This window comes from Prosopis cineraria, unplaced genomic scaffold, assembly GCF_029017545.1.
Source record: "Prosopis cineraria cultivar Desert tree isolate PC_DT_omini unplaced genomic scaffold, ASM2901754v1 PC11, whole genome shotgun sequence".
Lineage (NCBI taxonomy): Eukaryota > Viridiplantae > Streptophyta > Magnoliopsida > Fabales > Fabaceae > Prosopis > Prosopis cineraria.
In genome coordinates, this window is record NW_026555342.1 from 10,542,808 (window position 1) to 10,562,300 (window position 19,493).

Sequence of the window (19,493 nt, forward strand, 5' to 3'; positions counted from 1 at the left end):
GTTAAAAATACACTGACAGATTCAATTCGTTCAACCAACTGAACACACCTTTTTTTTTTTTTTTGCGAATGTTGTTAAAATTAGGTGTGGCCTCTCTCTGGTAAGCATACTTGTTCATCGAATATCGAGTTTCCAAAAATAGCAAAGTGAAATCATTAGACAGAAATGTATTTGCTTGCGAGGGCGCGACTGAATTAGGAAGGAATAGCCATTACTAACATCATTTATTCATTTTTTTCAACAACACAGCAAACAACTTTAAGTAATGACAATCATAAATTGTGCAAGGTGATGTTTAAGAATTACACAAGTGGCGGGTGTTTAACCGAGTAAGATGAGGTTTGCGGCCAGCAACGTCAACAACGAACCTATATCTGACATCATTCTTCTCCAATCTTTCAAAGGCTTTGTTGATGTAATCCATCTTCACCATCTCTATCATTGAACTCAGACCCTTCTCTTTCCAGAACTCCCAACATCTCTTCCGTCTCCTTTATGCTCCCTATGAAGCTTCCCGCTATCATCTTCCTCCCTGCCAAGAAAATAAACTTGTCAATCTCGCAAACAAGGAATTACAGAGAGATGTATTGAGAGAGAGAGAGAGAGAGAGAGAGAGAGAGAGAGAGAGAGAGTACCAAGCATGACCATGGGGGTGACCAATTGCAGAGGAGTGTTGATGACACCCATTAAGATCAACGCGCCATCAACTTTGAGCAGAGAAAGATAAGGTTCAAGAGGTTGACCCGCTGGCACGGTATCGATGATATAATCAAGTGAATCAGCAATCTTCTGCATCTGAGTTTCGTCTGAGCTAACCACATCCTTGTCGGACATGGATCATGTGCAGTAATAAAGCGTGCAGTGGTTGGAAAGTAGTCCCTCTGACCTTATTTATAAAAGAGAGAAAACAAATTTTTCAGTTTTTTTTATAATTATATCATTAAATTTTCATCATAATTTTTTTTATCTTTCAGTGAACGCTAGAGAGAAAAAATATATTATTAAAATATATATATATTTAATAAGTATAAAGTTAATAAATTATTAAATTTTAAAATAGAAGTTAATGAGTTTTAAAGTTTTTATTGATATTGGTAAAATATATTAAAAATAACTTATAAATAGAACTAGAAGAGTAAAATATAAAGACCGTGAATTTTATTCTAATGGCTAATAAAAGATAGGCGTATAAAAAGGCTATTCATTTGCAAAAATACTATCACATTTTATTTAAAATAAAAATTTATAAAAAAATATAATATTTTTAATAAAGCTGTTAATTGTTAATTTGAATAATACAGATTTTATTTGGATAGTTTAGTTTAATATTATTTTTATTTTTTTATAAATTAACTATCCAGATATACTTTAAACAATTTAATTTAATTTTTATTCATATATAAAATTTTTAACTTGTAATTTTTTTAAAAAATATTTGTTGAAAAGTTCTTGAAATGTTATCTTTATTTATAATATTGTATTTATAAAAAATTATAAAGATTATAAAAAAATTTTATGTTCAAATCTAAACTATCTAGAGTATATCTAGATTGTTAATTTATAAAAAATAAAAAAATAATATCAAATTGAATGATAAAATTTATGTTATTCAAATTAATAATTAATAAATTCATTAAAAATATAAAATTTTATTTTAAATAAAATGTGATTGTATGTTTTTACAAATGAAAACTTTTTTATCAATCTATTTTTTACCAACTATTAGATCAAAATTTACAGTCAAGATGTTTTACTTCCCCGCCATTATACGCTTTATTACTGCACATGATCCATATGTGTCTGCTCCAAGGTGCTTCAAAGTGCTCCTGCTTCTTCTTATCCGAAGAGCTTATCGCTGTCACGTGGCGTCCCATCACTTTTGCTATGTTCACACCCATGTGTCCTACTCCTCCAAGCCCTAACATTCCTCCTCTCAGCCCACTTTATTTCAGTCCAAAGTGTGACAGTGGATTGTGCACTGTCATGCCGGCCCACAACAGTGGAGCCACTTGCTCTGGCAACATCCCCTCTGGTATCTTCACGACAAAGCTGAAAACCCAATCAAGAAAGCGCAGCTTCATAATCCGTGAAAAAGTGCAAGCACTTATGATGTTTTTGGGTCAAGTGAGGTTTTGAAGGAATTTTTAAAGAGCATAAAGCATAAAACTTTGCAATTAGTGAAAAGATGACGATTGATTACTTTTGATCGACGATCATGGTTTTGGTAAAGCCACCTTGGGTGGGCCTTCCATCGTGTACGCATCATTGTAAGTCCGGGTGTTCTTTATGCAATATTGCTCGATATCAGATTTTCATGCCTTGCAATTTCAGCAACCCCCGATCCCAACTTCGACTGCGTCTCTGACCTTAAACTTGGTCACGTTCGGGACCACCTCGATCACTGCGCTAGCCACTTCATGCCTTAGATATAAGAACACTCATCAGCCCTCAAACCCACAAGCAGAGAAAGCCATTAGAAAATAATGTAATAGGTTACAAGATGTTTACCCAAGAACTATGGGATATTTGGATTTTCCAAGATCATTCTTAGTTAGATGCTAAAAAAAAGATCATTCTTAGTAAGATGTAAATCAGTGTGGCAGATTCCACAGCAGCGAACCTTGATATACACATCTTCAGGCCCCGTGTTTCTGAAAAGTATCACAAAATATCAAACATTGATTGAGGGGAAAAAAAAATGAAGAACCAAGACGCAGAAAGATGAGATTTTTTTTTATGAAAGTAAATGACCAACCTTAGAGTGAAAGGGTATGGACAGAGAATCCCAGAAGCCTCTCGTGCAGCCCATCCAATTGTTCGTTCTCCTTCTAGGGTACCCATCTTGTCTCAAAGGTAGAGAGATGAGCTGAAGAGGAAGGAAAGGAGTTAATGTAGCCACCAGCCAAAGAGTAAAGAAGAATGGCACGAGTTTTGAGTGCCTAGCATTAGTTCTTGTCGTTGTACCCTACAAATCCAGGCCTCACATATATCTTTGTTAGACGGCCCACGTAATCAATAATAGTAAGGCACAAAGTTGAATCATCGAACAAGTGTTGAATGATGGCAAGTTGAGTTCGTGGGAAAATTATGTCTCCTCCTCCTCCTCCCACCTCCACTAATCCAAGCCTCTTTTGCCTTGTATGTTTTTACAGGGTTTTCATCTCTCTGTTAACATAAAGATTTGTTTTTTACCTTCGCCAACCAGATAAGCTCAAAGATATATAATTTTTTAGACAACACTTACTACAAATGTTTCTTTTCTGATGATTCCTCTTGGACACCACCAGTGGGTCTTTAATTTTTCTGGTTTTTAAATCAACTGAAGATTTTACATGGCAATGTATTACATGACCCAATAGTTACAAGTAAATTCATACACCCAGTACAGGTTACTTGGCAAATGAAAAAAGATTAGTCAATGCACAGATCACTTCAACACTTCATGATTTGCAGCAGTGACCAAATAGTTCGCAACTAAATCTGTTGCCCATAGTGCTGATGTTCCAGTCCTAGGTCAATAAACCTGTGCTAGCAAGCAGCTCCGTGTGGGTGATGATGATGATATTTCTATAATCTCTCCATCAAGCCTATGTAAAAGATAGGATAAAATTAGATTTTAACCTAATCTAAATTCTGGTATCTTTTACAAAAAGCATTGGATTAGGCAATCTATAGTACAGTTTTGGCTAAAAAAAAAAATTCTATAGTACAGTTTAGTCCAATTGTAACTCAAAGATTAATAGGACCAACTTAATCCAGAAGATTAGGAGATCAGTCTCGATAGTTCAATACTTACTTAATTTTTATTTTTTCTTTTTTCCTATATGAGAGATAACAATTCATTTCTCCTGATAAACTCAATTAAAATAATAAAAATGCTTATAATAATAAAAAATCCATAACAATATTTAACAACAGCAACAAAAATGTTTTAGTTACAAAACAAATGATTTAAATTCATAACTTCAATAGCAACAACAACATTTAACAAACTTCAATAACATATCTAATACATATTACAATAACAATTTAATAGCAAATTAAATTAAAATTATATTAAATAGAATGGTGAAATATGAATGAAAGAAACATTGAGTTTAAATTTCAAATTATTCAAATATATTAAAATAATTAAAATTATATTAAAATAATTTGATAGCACTGGACCGGACCAAGTGATTTGAGAGCTTGGTCTCCTGTCTGATTAAACTTGAGAAATTAGTCTAGTCTTTTTAATTTCTTTAGTCCTTTAGATCAATTTTTTTACTGGATCAAGTGGGATCAAACTTGTTTGGGTTGGATTGAATTGGACAAGATAACTGACTTTTTGCACATCTCTAATCTCCATATATATTAATAGGAAGATTTCATTTAAAATTTTTTGACGACATTTAATTAAAAAGAGAGCTCCTCAAACTCTGAAATTTCACTTTAGATGAGGGTTAGTAAAGTGAAATAAAAATGTTGAGAAAAATGACAAAATTAACCTTCTTTTAAATTTAAAAAAAAAACTCCTTCAGATTTCCTTTTCCTTTACCCTCTGTCTCTCTTTAGCAGAGACATTGATCACCTTGGGAGGCAAGCTTAGCAAAAATAACGGATAAGGATGAGGATAATATTAGAGCTGTGAGAAAAAAGTGTGAATTTAAAGCACATGATGAAGGTTCTGCAACAGGAGATAAGGAGGATGATGATGGGGAGAGAGATAATGATGTTCACTTTAAAGTCAACTAAATGGAAGGTTCTTCCCAGTGCTATTCAAGATGTGGTTGAAAATGGAGGTGAGCTTGGAAGGAATGTTGCACTTCGACTGGTATGTTCAAAATCAATAAACGTTTTTTTCCCGTTTCTAATTACTGAAAGTTCATTATATTGTCTTGACTTCTTTATTTACATAAGCATACTTCTACTAAAGCATTATTTTCCAATCTTTGTAAGGTAAGGGTAATGTATAGTTTGGTCACATTAACAAACTTATTAGTTGACATACATTGAGTTGTTAATTTTCCTTTTACACTTATTAATGCAGCATACTTGAGCTGTTAGGACTTGTAAAGGGAAGTTTATTGAGTCCTCTCAATCTGGTAATAGAAAATACTTCTTTTCCCTTGCAAAGTGTGCTACCAGGTTTAGAAGAAAAGGAAGAACAACTACAACAGCAGTGCAGTGCTATAATTCTTTAGAAGTAACAAGCCCCAGAAGACCCAAAGATAAATGACTTTTGTTGTAATATTGACAATGTCAATATTGTCATTAACTTTTGTCAAGTTTAAAATATTATTTTTCTATGTATATATGAACAAGTTATTGGATGGGAATGAATGATTCTTTTGCAGCTCATTTGATATTATACTTAACAAGAAAAAATGAACTTTAAATATTGACAAGTGCAAGTACGGGCATAAATAACTTCTATAGGAAAATTAACAACTTCAATAGGAAAATTAACAACTCCTACATTGGCAATGAACAACTCCTTTTATCATGATAAGATTACTAAATAAAATCAAATAAACATATACGCACAAACAATTCATGTAGATCAATGAATAACTTTAGTATGAGTAATGATGCAACTTGTTTTATCATGATTACAACACTTGAAATAGAATTTAGATTTAATGATAACACAAACAACTCTTGTATGGCAATAAGCAACTTTATGTAGGGAAATAAACAATTTTAGTATGGGTAATAAACAATTCATTTTATCATGATTATGACACTTGAAATAAAATCAAGATTCAATAATAACATAAACAACTCTTGCAGGAGAATGAACAATTTTAACATGAGCAATGAATAACTCATTTTACCATGGGTACAACTTGGAATAAAATGAAGATTTAATAATGTCATAGACAATTCATGTAGGCTAATGAATAATTTCATGTAAGAAAATGAACAACTTAAGTATTGAGAATTTACAACTCTTTTTACCACTATAACAATAGGCTTAAAAGCCACTTGAAAATTCCCCATATTGAACTTACTCACTTCTCATATTGAAGCGATTATCCTTCATACAAGAGTTGTTTGTACACATAGATTCAATTGATTTTATTCTTAGTGTTGTTATCGTAGTAAAAAGAGATTCAAATTTCCCATACTGAAGTGGTTAATTTGCCTACTAGAGTTTTTTTGTGCATAATTTCAATTGATTTTATCCTTAGTATTATTATCATGTTAAAAAGAATTGAAAATTCCCTATACTGAAATTTTTCTTTTCCATATTGAAGTGGTTAATTTTCCTGCTAATGTTGTTGGTGCATGTAGCTTTACTTGATTTTATTCTTAGTGCTATTATTATAGTAAAAAGAGTTGTAAATTTTTTATACTATAGTTGTTCATTTCCCTACCACAATTGTTCATTGTCTCTTTGTGCATAAATGCAATTTAAACTCTGAAGCTAATATTTTCACAAAATTGATAGACAATAACAGTTCATAATAACTAAAAAAATTAACTCTTACATATAATTAATTACAAGTGAGGATTATTCATAATCAATTTTATGAGAACCGGACTAGCTATTGAATCGATAGAGGCACTGGTTCATGGTTTAATGGTTTGACTGAGGTCAAATTGGGGTTGGACCGGATGTAATTAAATTAATATATTTAAATATTATAGAGAAATTTAAATTAATTTTCTTATTTTTTTAGAGTTTCAAAATCATTGTTGATTTTTTAGGATGGTGATCACACATATTTTAAAGGAAAAAAGAAATAAATTTGTTTGAAGATATGTAAATAAATATTTGGATGAATATAAATGAAAAAGACGTTTACATGTAAATAAATAAGCCTAAAGAATCAATTAAGAAAGAGATGAAATGAGTGTATTCTTGTTTTTAATGTTGGTCATTAAGCATTTTTTATAGGCAAATTATAACCAAATTAAAATGATATCATGTGAAACAATAAGCGTAAGGAACTAACAAAAAAATGAACACAAATGAGGAGAAAAAAAATAAAAAAGCAAACTTGTTACAAGGACTAGCTAACATATATGGATATGTTGTTGAGGGAAATGGTCCCACATTGCTTGAGTGATGTGAGGCAAGGTATACTCTCATCTATATAAAGCAAAGAAGTGGTGAGACCTAAAGAGTGCTATTGGATGACAACTTGCATAAGCTGTGGGCCTAATGCATAGTATTTAATTTTTTCTCTCTCTCATGTGACCAGTTGCGTTTTGTCCTTTTTTTTTTTGCATTTTGCCTCTCCCTATTGAGTGTTATCCAAAATAATAACAAAAATTAAAATGACATCATTTTTATAAATTGGGAAAGAATAAAAAAATAGAGTGAACTATCTGGACCGTTTAAATTGCAAGTTCTTCTTGTTTAGTTTAGTTTATGGCTGGTTTAGGTGATTCACAGATTGTTCTCTCTTCCTTTGATTTTGTAGCAGTTTCAGACTAGCTACTTAGTTAGTTCTCGATTGAACCGGCCGGTTCAGTCCGATTCTAATAACCATGTTCATAATTACAAATCTTAGAACATGAAATCTAGATCATATGATCAATGACTCAGCCTAATATGCCATGAAATTTTACGGTGTGAAAATATCTTCTTGGTTGCACAAGCAAGGGAATTAAAGATGCATGAGAGAGTGAATCTCATGCAAGAGGATAAGCTCTAAGGGTATAGACGGTGGTTTGTTACAAGAAGTCTTCGATGGTTTAAATGAAGAGTTAAAGCTTCAGATCTCAAAGACATAGAGGGTGAGAGACATGGTGGAGATGGCAAGGCTATTCAATATTCAAAATTGAAAGAGGGTCCTATAGCAATTGGTCTCTCTACAACTTCTTGTGCTGGGTATGAATCAAAATAAGAGGTGTTCTTAGAGAGAGAGAGTGAAAGAAACGAAAATATGAAGAATTTTTTTAATTTAAAAGAAGGTTAATTTTGTCATTTCCCTCAGTATTTTAATTTCACTTCACTACCCCTGATATGAAATGAAGTTTTAGAATTTAAAAAGCTTTTTTATAATTAAGTATAGTCATTTATTAACTATGTTATTTCTATAGTAACAATTTAGACTTGCACATTCCATACATTCCTCTTCCAACATATTTACAAGCCCAATCTAAAGCCTATAACTTAGCAACAGTACTCTGATAGAAGCCCAAGTTACAATTAAAGCCCTTGATTCAAATATCGAACTTCATTTTCTCTATAGTTGATAATTTTAGGCAAGCTCAATGGGTTAGCCTAAACCTATATGAAAAAGTTAAGTCTGGATTTAGCTATATGAGTTTTTTTAAAAAGTTATAATACTTTAAGCCCGAATTGAATTGAACCTAATCGCCAAAATTACTTGCTTTATACACATGTAGAACCAGTAATTTAGGCCAAGCCTAACGGGCCAGCCTGAATCAACCTAAAAAAAAGGTTAGGGCTATGCCTTATTATATGGCCTTTTTTAAATGGTGGAATACTTTAAACCAATTCGAATAAGCCTAAATTGTTGGCTCTAGGATTCTCCCTTTGCATATCTTAAGAGCTTGTTAACTAATTCACATATATTAAAAAAAAGGTTAGTTAGTTATTTATAAAAAATGTGTACCAATTTTCCTAAATTAACTCTCTTTTTAATAATTTATATTAGAGTTTTATTAATATAGCTTTTACATCATACAACAACCTAACCATGGAGGTAGTTTGACAACAAATAATCAATATGGGAGATAAGATCTTATATTTAAAACTAAAACAAACCTCTTAAATATATTTAGGAGCGAAGGAGTATTATCTTGGAAACATGCTTTTTGTTGTATGCAACAGTCCTACATATGAGCTTGGCTTAACCCATTTGAAAGAAAGTCAAAAATGAAATCTTGATAACTAAGTGAAAGTTCAACCAGCCAACTTACACTGCTAATAAGAAAGCTTATAATAGATTGCCTCCCATTAATGATTAAAAAGGCTCAAATGTTATTAAATTAGAAATAGCAGGTCTTAGATTTGAGCAAGAAGATTATATTTTTATTGCTGTCACACGAAAGGAGGATCTAAGGGGTCCCATTGGTTTATCAGCTCTAATTACTGGATTAGATATTGCTGGAAAAAAGGATATAGGAATCTCATAGTGGACCTTGACTATGTCAAAAGCTTTAACTTACCAAACAGGAATTTTTCGACGAGCAATTAGTTATGTGGCTAATAGCCTTAACTAAGCTTGAAGGCTACTCTTGAGAAATTAGGATGTCTATTTGAACATTTCTTCTTTCAATAGCAATAACTTTGTTAGGAAAATTATGAAGACATGTTTAGTTAGTTCTTATTCTTTTGGTCCCTTTAATCAACCCTCTTATTATCATCATAAGTACCAAATTTTTATATAAAGTGGGGTAAATTGACTAGAGGAAAATGTCAATATGAGGAGTTAGAATAAAAAATTAAAAAAGTCAAGTCACGACTTGTCCGATCAAATTGAACTCGATGGAGATTAAAGTAGTTGAGCTACTGTTTATCAACATAAACACCACACTATGCCTCCAATCAAAGAAACTATGAAAGCTTGACAATCATATTCCCTCTTATTTAAAATATGAGCCATACTTTGGAGGATAAGTCAACAATCATGATATAGCTGCTTCTGGTGGAATCATCAAGGATTATCAAGAGAACTAGATTAAGGACTTCTTTAAATATTTTGATTATCATGGTATAGTTGCTAAATTTATGAGTATTCTTGAAAGTCTTGACATATGTTAGACTAAAAAGTTTGACAAAGTTAACATTTACCCTAATTCTATTAAAGTACTTATGTTCATTTGTAAAGAGTTTTCTGTAAATGATCCATTCATTGAAACTATTAACAAAATTAGAGAACTTATTATGAAAAAATGGATAGTCACCTTTAAATATGCTTTTGGCAAAGCAAATAATTGTGTTGATTAGCTGGCTCATTATGTCTTTACCAATAATACAAACATGATTTAAGTTATAGAAATTGTTTATACACTGAGATGATTTAAGTTACCTTTTTACATGATTTTCTAGTGGACTTGTATTTAAGAAAATGAACCACCTTAAAATTGAAAAATGAATCACATTAAAATGAATGTAAGGTGCACTGGATGGAATGCTACTAGAATAAAGGATGAGCGAAGTTATAAATATAGTTATAAATATATTTATCACCAAATATAGTTATAAATAGGAAAAATCACAACCAATGATTCCCAAAGAGACATATCCAAAGTTGAAGACCAAAGAATTCTAATTTAACACTGCAATTATAGGGGTCCTAACTATATTCAATTATGATTGTGAAAATACATAATTGCCCCTTAGTATTCATTAACAAAACTAATTGTATTTATGTGGTGAATAAGTCACCAATCATAAAATAACAACATTGTATTTCATTTGAACAAGAAATAGTTCTTACAGTGAAAAATCCAAAATAAATTCATTTCCATTAATATAACCAAGTGTTTTCACGTGATAAATAAGTCACCATTTGCAAAATGACATCACTTCATTTTGTTTTAATAACAAACAATTTTATTTTACATTGGTTAAGACCAAACTAGCCTGATATCAGTTGGAAATGATAAGACTCTACAAAAACCTTCAAGGTTTTAGAGGAAGAACTAGTAAAAGGAAGCTACATCTTCCTAGGCGTAATGGCCGAGAGGAAGATCTCATCCCTTAGCAAAGAGGTGGGTTTCTTTTTCATATCCACCATAAATAAATATCAGATGGGAATCCAACAATCCAAAACATTAAAGGTTTTTAGGGTCTGCTGTAGGGACTAATTCTGCTGGTAGAAGAATTCAAAGAAATTCTTCTTCTCATGTAGCAGGTGCACGCCTAATAAGTAAGTGAAAGGATGAGAGATGCCTGGGTCTTGGAGAAAGGGTTCTTGATGAAGCTTGGGAAAGTAAACAGTGTTATGTAGCTTTTAGAAACTAGACAGGCCCATAGAAATTGTAAAGGGCTTCTTATGCAAGGGCTCCCTCATGCCACCATAAAGATGGCAAAGAAATATAGTATCTATGGCCAAGTGATTGTTGCACAGAAGGGATTGAGCTACTCTCAGATGAAATTGCACAGGCTTTCCTCCCCCTAGGGCCAAGATTTACTGATCTAATAAAATCCAGATAAAAACTAAGTGCTCCATAGGGGTCACAGGCTTATCAGCGAATTTCTCTAAAAATAGTTCCATGATCTTAGTATAAGAAATAATACCTTTAATCTTGGATTCAAGCTCAGTAGGCAGGGTAACATAAGATTCATACTTCACAGGGATAGCAAAGAAATTCTCCTCCTTGATAATCAGCAACCCTAGGAACATCAACACATTTAAGAGCGTGATGGTCATGGGACTTAACTTAAAAAAGAAAGCATTATAGCTGGGAACTCAGAAGCTCAAAAAGGCCGTCATCAAGCTAACAGGGATATTAACATTAACTAGTTAGAGCTGGATTAGGTCATAAAGACCCATCTCCTTCTAATGCAATTTATAGTTGGCCTCAAACTTTTGACCCAATTGGTCCAAGGACGAGGAGATTAGGCCCAGTTGTAGAGCTTTTGGCAGGAAGATTTAGTAAAAGGTAATGTCATTTGGCTTAGTATGAGGTCACGAACTGATGTTAGGGGCCACAAATTTAGCTAGGTAGGTCTTACTGCATTAGAGAGGTTTCGGGCTATAGACAAATACCACACATTGCTATGGTTGGACATATAAAAGCTCTAGGGAAAAGTGCTGATGAAACAAAGTAAAATGCAATCAACATTTATACCCAAAAAAGCAAGAATCTGACCAAAGGAAAGAATCTCACTAGAAACTATTGCACAGATGGAATGATGAAACTTCTTAAGGAAAAGAAAGAAGAATATTAGATTAAGAACTTAAATCGAGACAAATGCGAGTTCAAGATGGAATATTTACCACAATAAGTCCTCCTAGAGGGCCAATGGGATTTTGGATAGTGGCTAGAGAGTCAAGCAAGCTTCCAATGAGAATAGTGGATGAGGTAACATTAGAAGTAATGTCAGCAAAACAAAAAACCATTATTGAGCAAAGAAGTGAAAGGAACAAGGAGCATAAGCTTAATAGTCAAGGAATGGTAGAGAAAACAAGAGGACTAACAAGAAAGGGGAAGGAAAAATTTATACTGTCAAGAAGGCAAATAAAAATGAAATGATGTTTCAATCCTTTTTCAAACGTGCCATGTGGCATATAGTTGCTAGCTACTAGCATGCGGGAGGCATTGTTTGGACTAAAATTAAAACATTGACTATAACATAAAATGGGCTAAATAACTAAAACATCCGACCCAATAAGTGATTTAACAATAGGGTTAGTACAGATCATAATGGAATGACTAGATTAGATAAGCACAGGTCTTTGAATCCCTTAAAGCTCGGAGCCACCATCTAGACCATTGTAATACAAAACTATAACCTCGACGGCCCTGAATCTCATAAAGTCATGGCCATTATCTACGAATATCTCGAAGACACAAACTAACTATACGTTAACAACAGAACGCGTTATGAATAGAAAAATCTTGTCATAAATCTTGTGGACTGTGCATATTGAATCCTTGATATTTCACGAACAAGTTTTATATTTCATGGGAGCAATCGTTTCAATTAAGCCATTATAAAAGGAAGAGAAAGTCACAGAGAGCAGGACCAAACAATAACACCTTTCAAATACTAAAATCTTTCAACTTCTAGTTCTTATATTTGTTAGACAACTCTCAAGTTTCATTGTAGTCTTGTAATTGTTATTACTTTGTAATTTATCTTTAGTATTAATCAAACACTTGTAATTTTAACTTCTTTTTGTCTTTTACATTTAGTAAATTGTGATAAACGAATTCAGGAACCATTTGTTATCATTTAAGACTCAGGAACCTTTTTTTGCTCACAACAAACATTTTGGGAAAAAAAAATTGGTATATATTTGCTCCTTAATTCTTTTTTTTTTTTTCCTGTTTGGAGAAACATGCTAAGCATTTAATATACATACTCCATATTCGGGTCTCCAATCATTTAGCAGGTAGATTAACAAACGTCAAAGAGTTAGTGACCTAATACCTGTACCATTTAAGTATTACAGATAAACACCGACCCACAGTTCCCGGCAGAAAATTTGAGATCCTTTGAAAACAGATCGCATTTAATATTTGACAGGAAGAACAAACATCGTGCATCATAATCATAAGTTTTGCAGAAGGTTATTTAAGAATTATAGGATGGCACGTGTTTCATGGATCAAGTTTGCTGCCAGCAACGTCAACAACGAACCTATATCTGACATCGTTCCTCTCCAATCTCTCGAACGCCTCGTTGATGTAATCCATCTTCACCATCTCTATCATTGAACTCAGACCCTTCTCTTTCCAGAACCCCAACATCTCTTCCGTCTCCTTTATGCTCCCTATGAAGCTTCCCGTTATCATCTTCCTCCCTGCCAAGAAATTATGCTTGTCAATCTTGCAAACAAGGAATTACACAGAGATGTATTGAGAGAGACAGAGATAGTACCAAGCATGACCATGGGGCTGACGAATTGCAGGGGAGTGCTGATGACACCCATTAAGATCAACTTGCCATCGACTTTGAGCAGAGAAAGATAAGGCTCAAGAGGGTGACCCACTGGCACGGTATCGATGATATAATCAAGTGAATCAGCAATCTTCTGCATCTGAGTTTCGTCTGAGCTAACCACATAATCGTCCGCTCCAAGGTGCTCCAGAGCCTCCTGCTTCTTCTTCTCCGAAGAGCTTATCACTGTCACGTGGTGTCCCATGGCCTTCGCTATCTTCACACCCATGTGTCCCACTCCTCCGAGCCCCAATATTCCTCCTCTCAGCCCACTCAGTTTCAGTCCAAAGTGCGACAGTGGACTGTACACTGTCACGCCGGCGCACAACAGTGGAGCCACTTGCTCCGGCAACATCCCCTCTGGTATCTTCACAACGAAGCTGAAAAACACAATCAACAAAACACGGCTTCAGAATCGGTGAAAAAGTGCGTCTACTTATGATTTTGCTTGTTTTGTTTTTCAAGAGGAATCTTTGAAGACCATGTATAAAGCATAAAACTTTGGGTCTCCATACAAAGGTTTCAACTTCTACGCGGGATTTGTTTTGTTGGAACTTTTCAAAGAATATAAAGCAGGGAGCTTTGGAGGAAATATTGGAATATAAGTTAAGATGACGATTGATTACTTTTGATCCACGACCATGGTTTCGGCAAAGCCACCTTGGGTGGGTTTTCCATCGGTGTAGACATCATTGTAATTCCAGATCTTCTTGCCGCAATATTGCTCGATATCAGATTTGCATGCCCTGCAATTTCTGCAGCTCCCAACGATGAGTCCTGCTCCGACCAATTCTCCGACCTTAAACTTGCTCACATTCGGACCCACCTCGATCACTTCTCCCACAACTTCATGCCTGTATATATATATATATATAAGAACTCTCGTCAGCTCTCAGAGACACAAACAGAGGATCGGAAGCCATTAGAGTATAATTTAAAGGGGTTGTTATCAGTTGTTTTAACCCGGGAACCATGGGATAATTGGACATGCCGAGATCATTCTTAATCTGATGCAGATCCGAGTGGCAGATTCCGCAGTAGTGAACCTTGATATACACATCATCGGGCCCTGTGTTTCTGAAAATAATAGGGAAGTTAAAACAGGGGGAACCAAAACACAGAAGGAAAAAAAGAAAGACAAGTTTTGTAAAGAAAGGAAATACCTGAGAGTGAAGGTGTATGGAGAGAGAATCCCAGAAGGGTCTCTGGCAGCCCATCCAACAGTTGTTCTTTCTCCTTCGAGGCTGCCCATGTTGTCTCAGAGGTGGAGAGATGAAGTGAAGAGGAAAAGGCAAGCGGAGTGAGGAGAGGAAAGGATGAGACAGGTTTGAGAGCGCGTGAGTACAAATAGGAAGTGAGGATAAGAAGACTGCCCCTGAAATAAATAAATATATACATTTAATTATTATTATTTCAGAAATGGCATGCCACTACGCCAGGGATTGATGGATACATTGGAACAGCAACGGGTGAGATCTGCAGGCGGGGTTGGTGAAGGAGTTGGTGACAATCATCTGCTTGCTTCTCTATGACTAGTCATCTTCCATCCTCCTTCCTCCAAAAATCTTGGCCTTTCATGTCGTGTCATATAGTATGGTTTTTATATCATATCACTTTGGTGCCGTGATACCTTGGGATAGGGAAAATAACATCTACCTAAAAAAAAATTATTATCAAAAAATCTTACATGTCCTCTCTATTAAAAAATATAAAATATTTTTTAAAAAGTTAAATGTTTAAAATATTTTGTATTTTTTAATATTTTAATATGTAATTATTATTTTTAAGTGTCTTATTAATAATAATTATATTTATTATAAGGTATTTAATAGGGGTAAGTATAGAAAGATAAGATTAGTTTAAAAGTAGATAATATTTTATTGAGGGTGAGATTTAATTAAAATACCTTACATTTTTTAATAGAAGAAGTATAAAATACTTTCAAATCTTAAATTTTATGTATTTATATTTAATATTTACAATTTATAAAAAATATAAATTTATAATAACAGATTATAAATTCTAATTTATTTAATTTTATATTTTTTATTGAGTTATAAATGTGTAAGATTTAAAATTTAAAAATATTTTATAAATTTTACAAAAAAATTTTATGATAATTTTTTTTTCCTGACCAACGTGTAATTGTTCCTTTGGATATGTAAGAAGCATTGCAACGAATAAACTTGAACGCGTAAAAGTTCTTACTATTACAGTCTTATACATAAATTGTGTTTTAAAAAAAATATATGATTCTTTTTATAAGTTATTTTATATATTAAAAATTAAATTATTTATTACTTTTTTCTAACTTTACTATTTCAGAATTTTCAATAAACAGGGAGCAAAAAGTTGCATGGGAGAGAAAAATGTTTTCAAATAAAAAAATGTTTTCAAATAAAGTACATTTAATAAAAATCAGTTGAAAAATTTCTTTCTTTTTTTAGACAATATTAATAATTTAATCATTTTATCTTGATTTTGGTTAAAGTAATTAGAAGTGACTTATAATTAAGAAAATAAAAAATTATGATTTTATTAGTATCTTTTATTGAATTATGTTTCTGTTTATTTTTAGATCATCTCCCATCAAACAATTCTTGTGTCAAAATTCTCTTAACCATGACTAAATTTGTGTTTTCAATCATGTTCAATACATAGCTGGACATTACACGTGGATATTTCTTTCAATAGAGTTTTTGTACCACAGTTTGCCACCCATGTTTTTGTTAGACCCAACTCTTATTAGTGTCTATAACCTTGTGTTATATATATATATATTTATATACATCTTTTGATCATATTTATAAATTACTTTTAATATGCTTTATAGAATTAATGAAAAATTTAAATGTCATTAACTCTCCAAAAATTTAAAAAAAAATAAATTTATTTTTATAAATATGCATAGTTTCTCATCAATATTTCACAAGATAAAAGAAAAAGAAATTGTTATAACAAGGCTAATGACATGACTTGTAAATATATCAAAACAATTATTTTTCTCTCTCATAAACACAACTGAGAGAATATTACATTCTTTTGAAATAAGAAATTACAGTTGAGTATGTACAAATAGTAGGCATAACCTCTAACAAACACGTGTTATTATATTTTGAATTGGAAGTGTGATAGATACAAATTTAACCAAAAGCGATGAACAAGAACCAGCTGGGATAGATGCCACATTCGCACAGGCTGGCCTACTGTTGAAGCACTAACGAATGAGGAATATTATTCCATACATAAACAATAATTAGGGGCAGACGGCATATTTCCTCAGATTCTGAGTTGCATCGAACATCATTGCGTCATCAAAACGTCATCTCTTCATGTTCACCAGGTCCAAGGAGAGTGCTATCAAGCGTCTTTGATACGCAAGCCTCAATTTAAAAAAATTAAAATTAAAATAATACTCCCTCCGATCCCATTTATAAATCCCATTTTAGAAGGTATATTTGACCCCATTTATAAGTCATGGTGCGTCTTTTTAGATAATATTTGAGAGGTATTTCCAAAATTACCCTTCATGAGAGAGAAAAAGTAACAGGACATTACTTTTTAGATTTGTTATATAGGGGCATGTTTGAAATTTTACTTACTTTTATTCCTTGTACTTTTATTGTATTGATATTGATGAGGTTGATATAAATGACTTATAAATAGGACCGGAGGGAGGTATTGATATTGAAATTAGAATTCACATTAGAATTAAGACTTTAAAAGTGATTTTGATATAAAATAATATTTAAATAGAATTTTACAATAATTTTATTTTATAATCAATTAAAAAATTATCAAAAGACAAAAATGGCCCTTATCATTAAAAAAGAAAATACAAAGTCTTGATAGATCTAAAACTCCATCTTTAACATGAACCAGATCTAAGTCCAACCACAAGTTCAAATTCAAGCATTCTCATTATATGCATAACAACTAGAACCAAATCTAAGAACCACATCTCAAACTCAATCTCGAACGAGATCTAAAGGTGAGTGAATTCGAACTCAAACTAATGGGAACCAAATCTCAAATTAGTTGATAAGAGGAGTGAAAGTATGGCAATACTAGATGGGGTGAAAATAGATCAGAGCAAGAAAGCTAAACAAAATGTAGAAATGGATTCAGCCGGCGTTATGAAACCTTTGATCTCCGACATCATGAAATCTCTAACGCAAGACTGAGAGACCATCAAAATCACCGCTAGATCTTATTTTCAATCTCTTCGACTTTTTTGGTGGCGTCGATGGGGGAGAGGCTGGTGTTGGGGTTGGCACTTGTGGAAGGCGGAGGGTAAGAGGCTCAATGAAGGTGCTCATTTAGGTGGAAAGCAAAGAGAGAGAGAGAGACAAGGAAGAAAGGATAGAGGCATTTTTATCTAAAATTATCAATCCTATCATTAATTTGGTGGGATTAAGCAATACCATAGGGGTGGTGGGTCTCAATATCCCCACCTAAATGGGATTGAGCAATCTCAAGTATTAAGGAATGCTTCATACCAAACATGATAAATGTGAGATTATTCTAACATAATCCCAATCCCTGCTCACCAATATTGTGTACCAAACAAGACCTTACAGTATTACGCTTTCTTGCTGACAAAAAATGAGCATCTTTTGAGTAGTCATTCACCTGCGCTTTGTACTATAACTCTATGAGAAAGCATAACTTTTTTTTTTAAGTTTTGGTATAGACTTTTGTATTTTTTATATTTTAAATTCTTACATTTTTATTTTTTAATATTCTATATTTCTTTATGAGTGGTGTTATAAAAATTTAAAATATGAAAAAATAAAAACAAAAGAATCTAAAATATTAAAAAAGAAGTACAGGGATCTATAACAAAATTCGAGCATAGTGTAGAGATCCAAAATTATGTTTTGTCAAATTCTTTTGCATTCATGCTAAAATTAATATTTATTTTAACTTGATAAGAGAAAAATAAAATCCTAAAAATCACATGATACTTCTAATATATTTGTTCAATCTTTATTATAAGGCCTTTTCAATTATCTCATGGAAGTTAAGGAGAGGTAATTAAGTAATTAATTTTATATAAAAAAGATAAACCTTCAGTTTTACTTCTATTTGAATAAAAAACTTTAAATTTATATTACATTCTCTTTCATAGTTAATGAATTCAAATAGAGACAATATTAAAAAAAATAATTAATACTACATCAAATGTCTTGTTATAAATAAAATATTGGGAGAATGAGAAGATGAGGAGGAGCTAAAGAACAAAAGCAATAGAAATGAGGATAATCTCTCTTATATTCTCCTTCATATTGACAATACAAATGATATGCTTTGTTTATAAGCATGGACTTATATCAAGGGTTACAAAAATGATAATGATGAATGAAACATAATTGACACTCATAAGGGTGGGAGTTTCATAAAAGAAAATGAAGATGAAGAGATAAGAGAGATGAGCATCCACATGATTCTTAATATTCATAATATGTTTTATATTGAAGATAAAAAAAATCTTTTTCAAACTATTATTAAATACTAAATATAAATATTTTGAGAATTCAAATCTTATTTTATTGCATTATAATATTTTTAATTGCTGATTTTATTCTATTTATCTAACTAGCAAATGGTAGACTCTTTCTTATGTAGGGCTGCACAAAGAATAGGATGGCATTAGACTTCACCCTAACTTGAAGTCCGGTCTCTTTTATAAAAAGGACTAAGTTAAGCAACTCATAGTTCGGTCTTATTCAATAATAACTTGAGACTAACATGACTAGATTTGGTCTATAGGATTGGGAGACTGGTCCTGTTAGTCCAATACTCACTTAGTTTTTTTTTTCTTTTTCTCTATGAAAGACAATAATTCATTTCAACCTAATAAACTCAATTAAGATAGTAAAAACACTTATAATAATAATAATAATAATAATAATAA

The 19,493-nt window shown here is 32.3% G+C and overlaps 1 protein-coding gene and 1 pseudogene across 1 annotated transcript; both read right to left on the minus strand.

The window, feature by feature from the left end:
- Positions 1-185: 185 nt before the first annotated feature.
- Positions 186-12,858, minus strand: LOC129285414 (cinnamyl alcohol dehydrogenase 1-like; annotated as a pseudogene).
- A 269-nt stretch (positions 12,859-13,127) lies between these two features.
- On the minus strand, positions 13,128-14,925 carry LOC129285413 (probable cinnamyl alcohol dehydrogenase 1). The gene is made up of 5 exons (XM_054921111.1): positions 14,740-14,925; positions 14,540-14,653; positions 14,203-14,430; positions 13,517-13,956; positions 13,128-13,439 (listed from the first exon to the last, which is right to left on the minus strand). Exons 1-5 carry the CDS (start codon positions 14,826-14,828, stop codon positions 13,237-13,239), a joined length of 1,074 nt encoding a protein of 357 aa, XP_054777086.1. The 5' UTR covers positions 14,829-14,925; the 3' UTR covers positions 13,128-13,236.
- Positions 14,926-19,493: the final 4,568 nt, after the last annotated feature.

Bases quoted from the DNA above. Each gene is read 5' to 3' on its own strand.
- LOC129285413 (XM_054921111.1), bottom strand. From the start codon at position 14,828: ATGGGCAGCCTCGAAGGAGAAAGAACAACTGTTGGATGGGCTGCCAGA. The intron at 14,654-14,739 runs GTATTTCCTTTC...TATTATTTTCAG, and splicing joins CCATACACCTTCACTCTCAG to AAACACAGGGCCCGATGATG. The intron at 13,440-13,516 runs GTACTATCTCTG...ATTTCTTGGCAG, and splicing joins CAGCCCCATGGTCATGCTTG to GGAGGAAGATGATAACGGGA.